Source organism: Fistularia commersonii, chromosome 11 (genome assembly GCF_037954325.1).
Source record: "Fistularia commersonii isolate RoL2024-O1a breed Wild chromosome 11, RoL_Fcom_v1.0, whole genome shotgun sequence".
Lineage (NCBI taxonomy): Eukaryota > Metazoa > Chordata > Actinopteri > Syngnathiformes > Fistulariidae > Fistularia > Fistularia commersonii.
Genome location: NC_141294.1, coordinates 16,828,800 through 16,844,858, shown reverse-complemented (window position 1 = coordinate 16,844,858; position 16,059 = coordinate 16,828,800). Strand labels below are relative to the sequence as shown.

Sequence of the window (16,059 nt, the reverse complement as noted above, 5' to 3'; positions counted from 1 at the left end):
GCCTCTCCGCGGCGGAAAAGCGCTCCGTCGGCGGCAGCCAATCAGCGGCCGTCTCTCTCTCCCAGCATCGCGGACGCGCGGCGGCCGTGGGTCAGACCGGAGAGCTCTTTCTGGAAGCGGCGACGGCGGACACGACACGACCCCCGTGGATAGGATGTGGTGAAATTTCCGTGGAAGTGGAAGGAAACCCGGCGGCAGGTGAATAAAACTCACCTCACCTTTTTTTACCCCCCCCCTTATTTTCTATCCCTCCTTGCACGCTCACGCTTCAAATGGCCTGTTCACTATTCAGGCGTTTGTGCACGACGTGGAATTTGAAAAAAAAAAATCGTGCGTTTGCGTCCGTGCACACACACACGCACACAGGCACGCACAAACACATACGTAGGTGCTTTCGATTTTGCAACCACCCGCCCCCTTTCTTCACGTTTCCTGTCACGGCGCGATTCAAACACGATATCACGGGTCGCGATCGTGTCGTGCGTTGACGTTCACGCAAGGAGGAGAGGAACCCCCCCCCCCCCACACACACACACACACACACACACACGCAGCCATTCATGTCAGTAAAGTAAACAAGCGCCATCGTCCGTGTTAATCTTCCCGGGTTCAGTGGTGGTGATAGTAGGAACCTCCTCCCATCGCTGATTGGCTATGACAATGATTGACAGATGGCTCGCCCAACGGCTGCAGCCCCGCCTGCACCCTCTACCCCCCCCCTCCACATAGGTAGTTACATAATTATGCATGAAAATAGTATCACTCCATCCTTATAAGGCGCCTGATAATCCGGTTTACAAAACAGGGGAGACATATTTCATCTGGATTATAATAAATGTGAGCGTGGCCCGCGGTGTGAGGATTGGCTCGTTAATTTTGTGGCATGTCACGGCTAGTAACGTGTTCATCTGCGGCTGATGAACGGCTGCTGCCGGCCCTCCAGGCTGGATTATTAATGCATGAGGGGAAGCGCAGTCACTGGATTTGTCCCACTTGTGCACAACAACAACAACAACAACAATTGCTCCCGGAGTGCAATTTACTCTTATTTAGCTCCAGATGAATCATATTTAGGTCAAAGATTTTTTTTTTTTTAATTCATATTCATGTCACGTCTGGCTGCATGCTGTATTCATGTGTCTGAACGAGGCAGGGATTGGCTAGACTGATAATTAAGCATGTGTAAGTCATAGATGGCTAAGAGATGGGTACAAGCACTGCGTGAACACTTCCTACTTCGGTATTCAGAATATTCATTTATGTTTGTAACCTTCTTTATTCATTTCTGCCAATTCATCTTGAAACCCGAATTCATGGCGAGGAGATCAATACTTGATTTGCATGTGTGATTGATAGGCAGTTGACCTATTGGACGATTAACGCCCCCGCGCACTCAGTTGGCTCTTTTTAATCGCCATAAAACAACTGCATGAGAAGCTGCACACTAAGGGATTGTTTTCCTGCGCGGTGCCAGGGCAACGTCTCGTGGCAATGGCTGCCACGGCCTCTCCCGACCTCTTGTTTAGTCTGCCGGCATTTTCCATCTTGGAGGGTGACAGATCGTGGCCTCGGAGGAGAGGCGGCATGTTGATATCACCAAAAAGAGCCTGGACGGCCTCTTGTAGAGGCTCTTTTCTCAGCACCGTAAGGTGGAACGATACAGCTGACTCCAAAGTCACTTCCTTTAAAGGTCACAGGCCAAAGAAGTCAAAGAGATAGCTGAGGAACGTACCCAAGTTCCTGAAGAACACGGGGTCTGCTGAAAGTGTGTGGGGGGGTGGCAAGGTTGAGGAGGAGGATGAGGGTGAAGCTACTACACTATGCTACGTTAGCTTGGTGTGTAAAAATGGTCAAGTAGGAGGAAGCGCAGGAGTTTGCTTGGGATCTCAAATTACATCAATCGGGGGAGAAATTTCTATTTATAAAGCTCCTTGAGACACCGGCCAGTGGAGGGCACAGAAATTAAGATGTCCACTTCGTTTGTGACGCATTTGTTGTCAGTTTACAAACGCTTGCGAGGAGGCAAAGAGGTAAAAACGCAGTTTGTCGGGCATGAGCGCCGCTAGGTTGGCTGGTGAAAAGGCATAGAGATCAGCCAGAAGAAAGGACGGAGAACCAAAGAAACAATTGGCGAGCAAAAGTCCGATGCCATCCTGAGGAGGGCAGTCATCCTTTTCATGCCTGACAACATGGGGTCGCGTTCCAGAGCAACCGCTTGGAAAAGATACCGATCTGGATGAAAAACAGATGGGACTCCAGTGTGTCGGCTCACGGTGGTGGACGTGCGAGCGACAACACACACACACACGCACACACGGAGCATCGGTTCGCGCATCACCTTCACCTGGTGTGACATTACAAAATGTTTTGGGTATCACCCGGCGAGCCACCACCGGACAGCGAGTACAATATTCCAGTGCCGCGTCGTCGTCGCTCTGAATAGACGCGGTCCAAAATGGGTCAGCTTCTGGTCGGCGCGCTCATCCGTGCAGCGCATGGCCAGAAGGAGTGTGTGTGTTTGTGTGTACCTCCCACCTACCGTGGGATGGAGGACGCGCTGCGACTGTTTGGAAAAGACAACGCCGACTCCGCCCACCACCCCGCCCGACCTGCTCGCTGGTCATTACCTGGCTAGCGGCGGTTTGCGGCGCCCCGTTGTTCTCGGGGCTCCGGCCCCTTGAGACAGACTCCAGACTAGAGGAGGAGGGTGAAAGGACACCATTGTTCCCGCCGCTGATTCGCTCGCCATCGTCGAGTGGCGTCTCCATTGAAAGCCAGTCGATCTTGTCTCAGCGGCCGGCCGTGGGCCTGGCGAGCCTCGCCAGTAAACGAAAACCAAGGTCTGGAAAGAGCGAAGATGTTTTTGTATGAGGACAACGAGGTCATTCTTCACTATCATACTGATCCATTAAAATGTTTATGCTAGTTTTACTCTTGTGTTTTCAAAGCGTTTACAGCCTGGTTATTCTACTCAGGGCAGCAATATTTACTTTTTTCCAACCCCTTTGGGTTCAAGCACAGTGGAGCATCTCGAGAAGTAAAGACCCGAGAGATGGTAAAAGTATTTCTCCATAACAAGCTAAGACTCGAGCTAGCATAAGAAAACGGCATGCTAAAACGAGCCATTAGCGATATTTTTAATTTGCTAATCCTTTGGGTGGTAGTTGGAGACGCCGCCATAGCTGTCCACCCCCGCCCCCACATCCCGAGCCCCTCGATGACATCAGAGTGCCTGCCATCAATAGTGTAAATGCGCGATATCACCGCGTTTGATGACGTTGGCGCGCATAGTGGACGCCACACAATGGCGCCCCAGTGCCGCTGGCTGTGAATGCTATTATTCACAGCCATTAATAATCTCCTCTTTGACAAGGCGATAAAGCAGTGACTTTATGCTGTGTCAGTCAGGGGGACCTTTTTGTTCCCATCCAAGGGTTAACTGCTCTTAGCTCCGCTCGTGATCGCGTGCCGGCAAGCGGGCGCGAAAAACACCACCCATTCACCTCTCGCGGTCTGGGCGAATGGGCTCGGTCGGCCTCCGCTTGGACACTCCCTTTTAAAGCGCTGCGCGCCTTGAGTGGCGGGTCCAGTCCGCGGGGGGACTGTTCGCCGGACGACCTGCGGGCCGGGCTGCTCTTCGCCATGGCAACGCACACGCTGTAGGGATGCCCGCTCGTTATGGGAACGGCTGAAAGGTGAGCGGGGAACATTTCTTAAGACGCCAAATTAGGCGGGAAGCTGCCGCTGAGATGGATTTCAGGCAGATGATGTTGTAAGAGAGGAATCCGAGCCGATGAAATCACCCGAGGTGAGAAAGTGGGGTTGTTGTGAACTTTGACCAACGTTCAGCTTTTGCCGTGGTATAAGTGGATGAGGAGAACTCCGGTTGCTTCTGAAGTAGCGGAAATCTTTCATTTCTACGGGGAATTGCTGGGGTTTGCCGTATCCGTGCCTCCGCCTTGTTAAAATACCGGGAGTTGTTTATGTGAAGCATGAGTGATGAGGAGCAGGCGCTTTGATTTCGTCCCCGTCCCATCCCTCCTCCCCCCAACGCCTCCCGGTCCGGTATCTCTTGGCCGTGCTCGACTCCCTTCTTTCGTCTCCTCCACAGCACAAAGAGAAAACAAACGTCAGCCGATTCCAGCGTTCCATCGAGGGCACCAGTTTCCTGCGAGAGCATGGCCGACCAGAGGTAGGTCTCCCCTCCCGTCGCACTTCTGGGGTCAAACGGCCCGTCTGCCCACTCGGCCCTTGATTTATCAGCCAATGAATTCTGCCGATTGAACCCCCCCCCCCCCCCCCCCCGCCCAGGCACACTTTGAAAGTTTAATCTTGCTCGTAAACAAAAGCAGCACTTCAAATGGAAAGAAGAAGTGGGCTGTGTCTTGACCTGATGTTGCACTTTCAGGCCAAGAAGTTTCAGACTAGATGTATCCTCCTCTTCCACGGAGACCCTCTGAGTACCGCTTTCATTTACGGCCAATAATCAATTATCGTGCTTTATCACTTCATGTAGATTTAAATCAGATCCTGTCATTTGATTTGAATGCTAACGTCAGCTAATGGTAACGTTGTTTGTTAGCTAATGCTATGTATTGAAGTTAACTCTAATTTCAAATATGGCTCAAGCGTCTGCATATTTGCAATTTATGATCCCGGTTTTTAATCCCAGAGACCAAATAGACGACTTTAAGGTGCAGATGGCCAAACATCCCAACATGAGCTCGGCTCCTCTGCGGCCGCACAGCGAACACTCCAAGGACCGAGCCTCCAAGAGGCTGTCGTCGGACTCCAACGGCACCAGCGAAGGAGGCGCCGGCTCGTCCACGCCGGTGGAGATCACCGCCTTGGAGGAGTCGTTCCGCCGTTTTGCCATCCACGGCGACACCCGTGCGACTGGCAAAGACCTGCACGGGAAGAACTGGTCCAAGTTGTGCAAGGACTGCGGCGTGATCGACGGCAAGAACGTCACGCTCACCGATGTCGACATCGTCTTCAGCAAAGTCAAGTAAGAGCGACGCCGGCCTGCGCTGCCATTTTAAAATACGCACCGGGAGTTTCTTCGCTGGGGGCTGTTCTGATTTGAATGTATGACGCGCGGAGAACAGGACAGATCGCTACAGGACCAAACATCCTTCGATGCGGTTTCTGCTCCTGCAGCGAAGATGACAGCAGCGTTAGTCATGCAGGTTCTTCTCCCAGGCAGAAACCGAAAGGGGACGAGCATCCGTTGCTGTTGCATTCAATTGGGATTAGGGTAGAAACACCAAGTTTTATAGGATAAAATTCCTCTCAGGTTTAAAACGGTATCGCTGACATGCAGATGAATTTATTCACCTTTTTTTACTCAATCGACCTGCAGTTCAGTCAACGACCACTAGGGGAATCATTGAACCGAAGCTTGGTTTTTCGATCTCATTGTGATACAACAACACGATCACACACTGAGCGGAAAACGTGATGTTTTTCCATCGAGGTGTGTCTGGTACCTCCGGTTGTGCGAAAAGTGACGGTCGCGATGGGTTCCTGATCTGCAGGGCGTCCGAAACCGGTCGCTGGCGGAGGGTATCGGTTGTGGGCGGCGTGCAGCTGTTCTGTTCGCCGTGTCCGGTCAGCCTTGGCGCAGAGCCCATCCAGAGTAGCGGGCGGAGCCAGAAGGTCAGGCTGCATCTCTTCGGGCCGCGGTGATTCATCCCCGGCTCCTTGATTCAAGTCTAATAATAAGACGTGACCTCATTATTATTTTCCAAAGGAGCCAAAGTTGAATTAATGCAGTGTCGTGGACGTGGGGCCGATAAGAGGCCGACAGCCGAGTGCCTGCATGCGCACGTCTCAACCCCTTTATCTTAATGTCAGCATCTGTCGAGGGTTATTTAGATTATCCCTCATAGCTCATCCCCGGACTTGTTTCTTTTCTATGTCGGTTGAATGATGTGAATAAAGATTCTTCTGCAAGACGGCACCAGAATAGAAATGATGTTTGGAGGGCCACTCATCGCCCTCTCTGGCCGCGGGGAAAGGCGACGTCTGAGAAGACCCAGCTCGGGAATCTCACGTTGATTTAGTGGATTTTCCATCATCCGCCGGTGAACGACCCTCATCTGTTCCACCTCGGTCTCACTCACACACTCTCTCTCTCTCTCACACACACCTGCGCAAGAACAGAAAAATCTCTGAAAACTCTCTCCGAGTTATGCTATATTCAGACTTAACAGATTTGCTTGATTAAGAGATAAGCTAGTGAGAAGTTGGACCGCCGGTTTGGATTCAAAATGGCCGACTTGCACTAGAGGCAGCGCTCTGGTGCATTTCCAATTGGCCAGCCCCTAAAGATGCTCACTTCAAGAAGTACCTCATATTTCACATTACATGACAACGGTCTGAGACATCAAACGCTATCCCTTCATCTCCTGCCATCATGAGGGTGTTCACTGGTGTTCATTCCAGTGTACTTCCTGTCTCGGGCCTCGCTTTGCAGACTCTCTTGGCTCCCTCATGAGGAGAGTTGAACATTTAAATGAGCCCCGACTAACGTCGGCATGGTCTTTCTGCGGCGGTCTGCATCGCGCCTATGCTCGGACCCAGACTCCCGCTGAGGTGGAAAGCGAGCTAATGAGCGAGCACTGTGAAATTTCCAGTCTTGGATGAGATATAGGAGTAGTCCTCACCTCCATGGTCAGCCTTCTTGCTGCGGTTTTCCAAACCAGAAGTAAACGTTCTCCAACCTTTATCCTTTCCTGACCCCGTCATAACCTCCCCGAAAAACGTCCCCTTCTATTTACACAACTCAGCCATTTGGATGCCTCTGGGACTGAAGCGGGACGGTACTTGGGGGAGGAGACGAGAGGAGGGCAGATATTTATCTTCCTCGGACAGAAACGGCAGCTGGAAGTCAAGTTTCCCCCCCCTGACAATAGACAGCATGGAACAGGCTCAGGGGAACGGAGCTCCCGAAAGGCTCAACGCTGATGGATCGCCCAAACAAAAAACCGTCACCGCATGAGTCAAATTAATAATAAAACCCAAACACCCTTGTTTACCGCTGCTGGTTGCTATGACGGCAGGTTGCTCTGGGAGACGTCGTGCTTTATGTACTGCTGTTTAGGTGATTTATCACCACAGTGATGGCTGTTTGTGTGTGTGTGCGTTACTATGCACTTTCAGCATGGAAGTGAAATGGGCCGACGGCCACAACTGAAGCACTCCCAGATAGAAGGTAATGGATGGTGATCCCTGGCTAAAGGGCATCGGCGTGGCTCACAGAACCAATCCGCTCAGTCGCCTCTGGCAGGGCTGAATGTCTCAATCGGATAGTCAGCCGAGATGTAAATCACCGCCGCGGCCGCCTGTGCCGGGAAACCAGCGCGGACTACGGCCGACCGAAAGGCTGATGTACGAGTTGAAGAGGCGGTCACGTATACAGTCTGCAGCTGGGTTTGTTCCGGGGGCCGGATTGTTCAGATGACAGCTCGGTACTGAGAGCACTGGGAGTGGAGATCCAAACAGTGAGAGTTCCTGCACTGTTTATCCCTCCGAGTACCACGCTGTCCCACATCTGCAGCGTCAAAGTGAACGCGCACGAGCGTCCGAGCAGTTTCCAAAGCTTAATATGTGATATTTCCATGTTACCCAATAAAAGCGGCGAGGCCCGTTTTGTGTATCCATCTGTCTGAAGTATCGTCCGTGATTTATCTGGTCGCCTAGAACAGCTTTCTGCTCAGGTCAGAGCAACGGCCAATGCCTGACAAACCCAGGCTTGTCAACCTGAGCAGGTATCCAGCTGAAACCTGGAGACAGGAAAAATCTGGCAAGCTGCAGGGGCCACCGTACGATGCAATGCATCGCCTGACTAAGGATTATCTCAATCGTCAACTAGTCATCGATTGCTGTAACGACTAGTCTGATGATGAACCGTACGGGAAACAATGACTCTTCTCTATTGGAGCAACAAAATGCAAAATGCAGTGACAAAATGCTTGTCTTTCCCTTCGACAAAAGTGCATTTTGTGGATAATACATCCAGTTCCTCACAAACTTTGGTGACCAACGAAATACTAAATGGTTGCAAGCGGTGAACTTAACTAAAAAAACTTTTCGTGGTCGTGTCGCGCACAAAACTTTCCCGAACATTGTTGGTTTGGCGTACGCCTGGCCCCAGCCGCCACTGCTTCCCCTTCTGGTCACGAGCGCTCATGTGCTAGCCATGCATCAAAAATTTGACAAAAGTGAGATGTCTCACTCTGGCCTACTTCAATTGGTTAAGATGAAAATAAATGTTACCATCGACAAGTAGCCTTACACGTGATGTTAGCTAGGTTAGCTGTTTTACACTTCTAAATAAGCAACTAAACTTGCTTTCGCTAATGTTCAGTATTTGACCGGTATGAATCAGTTTATCCGGAGGCTCTCAACCTCTCCGTGATGTGAAGTCGATAGAACTCAGAAGGACTGAGAGCCCCATTAGCGGCGGAAATTACATAATACGGCAATTTAGCTTTCGAGCCAAGCGATGGCTGAGAGGCTATGCCCTTAGAGTGAACCGGGCCACGGTGGTGACGACCGTTTGGCCCAAACCGGGCCCACATCTGTTTTTAGTTGAGGAACACGGCATGAGATTGGACCCCGGAGACACTGCTCCGTGCCGGGAGTGTCTCCAGCGGATTGTTCTTTGCGTTACAATGCTGCGACAAACACTGATACCATCTCTTTCCACTTTCAGGAAGAAATCCTGCCGCACCATCACGTTCGATGAGTTCAAAGTTGCCCTCGGAGAGCTCGCCCGGAAGAAATACAAAGAGAAGACGGGCGAGGAGGCCGAGGCCGAGGTCTTCAAACTGATAGAGGGCAAGGCGCCGGTCATTGCCGGAGTCACGGTGAGATCCCAAGCCATCACGCTCGCGAAACGAAAAGCCCGTTGCCTCGGACGAACGCAGAACGCACTCAAATGTCATGCCAACTCCCTCACAGAGAGCCGTGGCCTCGCCGACGGTGAGCCGACTCACGGACACCACCAAGTTCACGGGGTCCCACAAGGAGCGTTTCGACGACACCGGTCGCGGGAAGGGTAAGGCCGGGCGGGTGGACATAGTCGACACCTCCGGATACGTCTCAGGATACAAACACCGAGGGTCCTACGAGAAGAAGGTCAACAAACCCATGTGAGGGCGAAGGAACGGAAGCAAACGTTGGATCCACGACCAGGATCATTTTCTATTCCAAGAGTACTCAAAAGAACATAATAGGTTGTCATTTTTCTCTCCACCCCTCTATGTGTGTGTGTGATCGTGTGTGTGTGTGTGTGTGTGTGTGCCAAGAGAGATACTTTGGAGTTCTTCTCTTGTGAAGCGCAAGAACTGGAAAACTGTTTACATTGATTTTTTTGTTTGTTTTTAAAATGTCTTTACCGGTTGGTACATTCCTGTCTGAGAGCAAGTCACTGCCCGAGAACGAATACCGAAGCTTGGCTGACGAAAGGGCCTTGTTTTTAAAACGGGATCAGGATGAACTCGCCGATGGCGCTATAAGATCCGCCCCCAGGCTGTATGCGGCGCATGTTTCCGACCCATATCGCCGACGCTTCTTTCAAACAATTACCCTCAGTGCTAACCCCCCCTCTTGCCTCTTGCCCTCTCGCTTGTCAGCTGTTTTCTAAAGATTTTATACGCTCGCGCCGTCGACCGCCTTCAGCTCGGACCCAAAAAGATTCACATTTTTCGCCGATTTTGCTTGTTTCTTCAACCTGACGCCAAACAACCCCCGTCGTCCCATTCGCCTGACGTAGACAAAAGTAAACATCGGGAAGCGACCCCCTCGGCAACAGGATGAATCGGCTATTTTCTCCGATTGGTCAGTTCAGCTGAAGGAAGCTCCGACCTCACTGGGCGAGCTCAGTTGTACAAGATTGTATTTTTAATATCAGTCCCTTCATTAGATTTATACATAGTAGTTCTAATATATTTGTGGTAAGATGGTGTATATATCGGAAAATGTTCTTCTTCTGAGTCGCCTGTGCTATGTGCATGTTGATACAGTATATATATCGCATTTTACCCGGAAGCGAGTAATCGATGGCAGGGGTTTGCCGCGCTGCGCTTCTCCATTAAGTCCTGGGGTCACGACGCGGCAGGATGGTGACGAAGAACGCCGTTTGGCTCGAAGTCAAAATGTATCAGTGCGTATATGTACAGGGTTCTCCCCCCCCCCCCCCCCCCCGCCGTCGTTGCCGTCTGTCTGTTGATCTAGATTAGAGAACCCTTCGCGCTGCCGACCGAGGCGTGAATATCCGGCCCGGCCTCAGCTCGCAGGGAGGTTGGGGTTTACTATTCTGTCTGGAGTACCGTGTGAGATAAAAGGGAATAAACGCAAAAGAGTAATATACTTTTGTAGGGTATTTTTCACGTTCGTTGCCTCGGACTGGGTGGGGGTGGGGGGGGGCAGACCTCCAGAGCAGAGCTAGCAGCTATCAGTGTTACCCCCCCCCCCCCCAATTTCTTTTTGACCCCTTTTTCTGTGCTTGATGCCAAACACTGTGCACCTTTAACGTGGAGGGACAATGTGATGGTTTTTTTTTTTAAATAACTTCTAATGTGTCGTTGTGCCCCTCCTCCCAAACCCCTCGGTGCATGCCGTGTGCTTTTGTACTCGTTCTTTGGAACTCTTAATGTGTGTTCATTATTTGTAATGCGTTATTGAAAATAAAAATTAAAAAAAAAAAAAAACATGTATTCTTTTCAGCTATTCACGCAAGACTGGTGACACAATAGCTGGGCTGAGCTGAGCTTGCATAGCATCCATGCTAACAAGGTTTGCTCTGGTCTACACATTCCGTGCACGTGCACGTGTGTGTGTGTGTGTGTGTGTGCGTGTGCGTGTGCGTGTGTGACGCTCTCCAGCCCCCGAGGCGGGGATATAAATAAAGTGCAGTGCAGCTGGAATCCACATGCATTCATTCCACTGCTGCCTACAAAGCAGATGGAGACACAACTGACCTAAAAAAAGGATAAAATAAATAAAAATGCCAGAGAGTAGCAGGGGGTTGGGACGCTGACGCAGATTATCCTGTGTTTCCTTCTACAACGAATTAATGCTAACAGCTAATAATAACACCTCTTATATATATACTTTACTATAGCATCATGTTGTTTTTAAGTCCATCATCGAGGAGCTCAGCCTCCAAAACAAGTCGCTATATTAATATGGCGGTCTAGCCAATATCGGCCATCCGCATAAAAACAGTAACAGCCCCATTACACTCTTATTTCCAACTTACTGACTTCCTGATATGGACTTAACTCCGCTCTCCCCAGTAACGTCAGAATAAAAAGCGTCTTGAGAAGGAGAAGTCGTGACAAAAACATTGTTTTGAGTCCAAACCACTCTTTACAGTGCTTGCTTTCCAAAAACGCCCATGGCGGTTTCCTCACTCTGATTCTTTGAAAGGTCCTCGTCTCCCTTCAGTCCGGCCGTCTCCCTCAGCAACCTGCAAGACACACACACACACCGCAACAGTGACTCAGGTGTGACGTCGTATTGTGTGTGTGTGTGTGTGTGTGTGTATATGTGCGGATCCTGCTTAGCTTAGCAAAGACATGCTACAGCCCAGGGGGGTTCCTCCTACCCTGGGCTTCCATGCAGATGCTCTGGGCCTTGTGCACTCTCTCCCTCTTCTGTGGACGTCTCCATGGACCGTGGAGATGCACATAGGCAGCTGTGGACTCCTGCGGCCGGACCCAGAGGTTGCAGGACTTTGGGCCTTGTGCTCCTCTTTCCGTGCCGCTGCTTGAAACTTGAGCGCACCCGCTTCCTGTCCCAGGGACTTGACCTCGGCCTCCCGGCAGGAAGTACGGTTTTCCATCACGGGGAGGATCTGGAGGGTCCGAGCCGCAGGCAGTGACAGAGAGGATGAGAAAGTTTCCTTTCCCCCCCTGAAGTGTTTGTGTTTTTTTTTTTTTAATTTGGTTCACAGAGCTGAACTCCAGACTCCCACGGGAAGTCATCGTCAGGCTGCAGCAGCCATCAAGTGATGGTCAATGAGAGCATCTCCGGACGCTTCTTGTAACCCCCCTGAACCAGGAGGTCAGAGACAAGTCGGGGGTTATGGAACAAACAACAAGGTGGTGGAGATTATGTGGAAAAATTCTAAAATCTATTTCTGCCCTTGTTCCCCAGAAGCTTCTGCTGTCTTGTTGGTGTGTCAGCCTTGGAGGGTGTGAAACAGGGTTGGAGGCTCTTGACAGCTCCAGGCCTACACAGCACCGGCTGGGAGGCCTTACTAAGAAACATTGAGTCATCTTCCACAGAAGGCCATGGCAAGACATGTCCAGAAACATGCAGGTTCAGGGGTGAATGGTTCTATGTCTTGATATGATGTGCGAATGAATGAGTGAATGGTTTTCTCTCTATCACCTGTGAATGGAAGTGAATGGTTGTATGTCTTTATATAGCATAATAATGACAGTGAATTGTATGTTTCTACAGGAGGTGTGAAAGAGGGTGAATAATTAATGAATGAACTATTCTTTTTCTCTGTGAGATGTGTCTGAGAAAATGAATAATCATGTTTACATGACGTGTTACTGAGAGGGTGAATGGTTGCATGGATCTCAGCGTCAAACAACAATGAGGTTAACGTGCAAAAAGAACACGCGGAGCTGACATCCATTCCACTGAAAATCATGGGAAACCAAGGGAGTGTATTCCTTAGAAACACTGAGGTCCTCCCTTGAATGAAAGCGCAATGGTCCTCCGTCTCTACCTAGTGGTGACTGTATATATTGCAACAACATAAAGGATTTACTGTCCATTTCAAAAACGTCACAATGACAAAAAAAAATAACTTTTTCTGAAAAGGCAGTTGGTGGGTCATTTTCCCGCCCCAAATTAAGTTGAAATATAAATATTACACTAATCTATGGACAAAAACCCTCTGATTTGGGAAAAGAGAAGATGGTTGTTTGCTCAGCCGATGGGTGATGACAGACGCAGCACTTCCTAGAACAAAAACAGAACTTACTTTTTTGAATACCTCAAATCAGTTCTGCAGGTGATGTTTTCTTGACATAAGGAAAATAAAGTTACCCATTAAGGGGAGGAGGTCTGAGGCTGTACAATACAGTGCAGCGGAACCTCGACTCACAAGTGCATCAACTTACGTTTTTTCTGAGATTTTAGCCGATGCTCAGTGGATTTTGTGCTTTGTGATGAAAGCCAAGATCTGGTCTGGAGCAAGCAGGACTGTCTGTGAGGTGGCGTTTAAACATTGACAGACAAGGCGTTGGAAGAGCTGCTCAAAGCCAGTCGGGGATGGTTCGATGGTTTTTAGAAATGAGATGAGATGAGAACAACTTTATTTATCCCGAAGGAAATTGTTGTGCCAGAGTTTCAAGTAAAAACATAACAGCAATAGATAACAGTAGAAAGGAGGAAGAATAAGAAATACAATGAAATATAAATTGTCTTAACTGTTAACTGTTGAAAGAGGAGCGGCGCTCACTTCGTCCACAAATGAAGTTTAGACACAAAGTGTAGTAAAGTGTGCATTTTACATATAGCAACACTTTGTAGCCTCAAGTGTGTAGCCAGTAAGTTAAGGATAGAGAACCAATGAAAAATTCCCCTAACCTCCTCACCGAACACCAGCACCATGGCCCCATCTTCAAGATAAGTACACTTAATAAAACTGGTTACATTCATTATACCAGCTTTACATCTTTATCTTGAAGATGGGGCCATGGTAGCTTAGCTACAAGCGGCTACAAGCGGCTAAGCGGCTAAGCTGCTGCTTAGCTAGCGGGGAAGCTAGCTGGTCGCAATATTTATCTATGGCAAAAGGAGTAAGCAATGCTTTCCGAGTACCCAAACAAAATTGTACGAGCAAGTTAATGTTATTTTTCATATTTAAAACCGGAATGTGTTTACGAGGCATGGGTTTTTTTATTAACAATCTGTCCCCTACCCATTACTCTGTCGACGAAATTGAACATCCCGCCGCCATTCTTTTCAATTTGTTGCGTTCACTGAATATCGGGAAAAAGCAGATGTCACAAGTATTCAAAAGTATGCTGCATTCAAACCCACTCAATGACAAACCGCAGAGTAGTTGGGGCGTTTAGAATTGCGTCAATCGTAATAATAATAATCACTATGCGCAGTAATTGTAATTATGTATACCGTTATAATGGCAACAGAATTTGCTGTTTAATTTCCCGCTCCACTGAAGGCCTCATAAATTATCAATTCATTCAAATGGTTGACTTTGGCATCAAAAGGAAACACATTGCAGACTCATCAAATAGGTCAACTTCACGCATAGTATCCCTCTCATACTTAAATTACTTCTACCGGCGAGTTTCTAGTCAAGAAACAGGCGCCGCTTTTGGAAGTTTGACGAGTTTCCTGAATGCATCCTTTTGGAGCATGCGCACTGGTGACTTCCGGAATCGTCACATGTCAAAACAAACGCGCCAGTGTGAAGTTCGGTGTCAAGTCGTCCCGTTTCTTCGTGTGCAGCTTTTAACGATGTTTCGGAGGGATTTGTTGTCAGATTTATTAAGAAGCAAATCGATTTAAGCAACGGATCGATGGCGCCCTGCACTGCAGAGTGGATCACATTGTGCTCCAACATTATTTTGTGTGCGACGGCCCTGCGCTCCTCTTATAAACTATTCAGGGTAAATAAGTAATATCTGTTGGCGTGTGTTATCATCTTTGTGTAATTAATCCTAACCCTGCAGTAATTCGTGTGCATTCAAGTATCTTTGAGTAATTCAGTGCAGTATATGACAATAGTTGGCTGATACAGGACTCTTATATTATATTTAATAAGGAATATACTCGTATCATCATATCGTGGATATTCAAAAGTGCAAACATGTTAAAGACTTTGACATATGGTATTACCATATTTTGCATTTTGGATTTGAAACGAGCTTTTTAGCAGAAATTGCATGGAATAGCGATTTAAATATTTGAGATTTTGGTTGTTGATGTCACTTTAGGAAATAACCGTGGGCCTAAAAGGCCAACCGCTGGGTTAGTAAGATAAACAGTTCATCAATCTGCTTTTGATATTTGTACTTTTCTGTCTATCTCCCTCTGCAGGACCACAGGGCTCCCTCGGTCGGCCTCTGGCTGGTCGGGGTCTCCACGGGACTTTGCATTCTCTGCCCCTCGGATTCATGCCTTGCCGCCTTGCAGAGGGACCTGAAGCGGACCAGCGAGTTTCTGGCCCCAACGCTACTCTCCTTTGACTTCCTGTGGCTCAGCGAGGACCACAACACAGCGCTGGTGCTGCTGTGTGGCTCCTGTCTGCTGCTGGCTCTGTCTGACAGCCTCTCTGCCGAGACGCTGGCCTTCCTGACCCACTGCCTGGGCCTGTCGTCCCTGTCCTGCTGTCTCACCGTGTGTCTGTTCGCCGGCAACGCCCTCGGGGCCCTCTGCGGCTTGGCGCTCAGCCTGCCGCTACTTTGGGCCCCTGGTTTCACAGTCGACGCTCTGTCGGCGGTCGTGTCTCCAGCCGGCGCAGAGGCGGCGGCAAAGTGGGTCATGAACGTTCTTGTGTCGGCAGGCTGCTGGATTTCCACGCCCGCCCTCCACAAGTTTGCGCTGGACTTGATGGACAGAAGCAACTTTAGCTAATATTGTTCACACGCTGTGGCCAGGGAGGATTGAAATGGATTCTGATTTTGTCACGACATGTCATTCTGTTAATGTTACATCTTTGAGGGCAACAAAAACATAATTGTGTAGCTTGTCATTATTTTGTGATGCTTTTAGTGATGAATAATCACATTATCAACGCGCACGACCACTAACTAGCACTTAAATAAATATCCCTATGTGTTTTTTAATTCATTTGATATGACATGTTGTGGTTTTGTTGATAAACATGGAGCTGTAAGCAAACGTGACCTTTTGTTGAGCCATTTCGTTTCGAGGTCGGCGGAGGAGAATCATCCAGATGCCGCAGCATCACCGGGAAAACACCCGTCTTGAGATGATACACTCGGTTACTTCAGAAAAAATCTGCAGGTGTGAGTCAGGTGCGGGGCCTGGTGTACT

At 49.2% G+C, this 16,059-nt stretch overlaps 2 protein-coding genes across 3 annotated transcripts; both read left to right on the top strand.

Annotated features, from left to right (window-relative positions):
• The first annotated feature begins 56 nt into the window (after positions 1 to 56).
• tppp (tubulin polymerization promoting protein) lies at positions 57 to 10,718 on the top strand. 2 transcript variants are annotated; one of them, XM_086155405.1, is made up of 5 exons: positions 57 to 198; positions 4,112 to 4,192; positions 4,673 to 5,008; positions 8,720 to 8,873; positions 8,968 to 10,718. In XM_086155405.1, the coding sequence occupies exons 2-5, from the start codon at positions 4,179 to 4,181 to the stop codon at positions 9,160 to 9,162; spliced, it is 699 nt and encodes a 232-aa protein (XP_086011531.1). In that variant the 5' UTR covers positions 57 to 198; positions 4,112 to 4,178; the 3' UTR covers positions 9,163 to 10,718. The 2 variants fall into 2 exon arrangements, with proteins under 2 accessions (XP_086011531.1, XP_086011530.1); XM_086155404.1 differs by lacking the exon at positions 57 to 198 and adding an exon at positions 3,558 to 3,695.
• A 3,728-nt stretch (positions 10,719 to 14,446) lies between these two features.
• Positions 14,447 to 15,770, top strand: LOC147229778 (uncharacterized). The gene is made up of 2 exons (XM_086155402.1): positions 14,447 to 14,669; positions 15,100 to 15,770. Exons 1-2 carry the CDS (start codon positions 14,580 to 14,582, stop codon positions 15,634 to 15,636), a joined length of 627 nt encoding a protein of 208 aa, XP_086011528.1. The 5' UTR covers positions 14,447 to 14,579; the 3' UTR covers positions 15,637 to 15,770.
• The last annotated feature ends 289 nt before the right edge of the window (positions 15,771 to 16,059 follow it).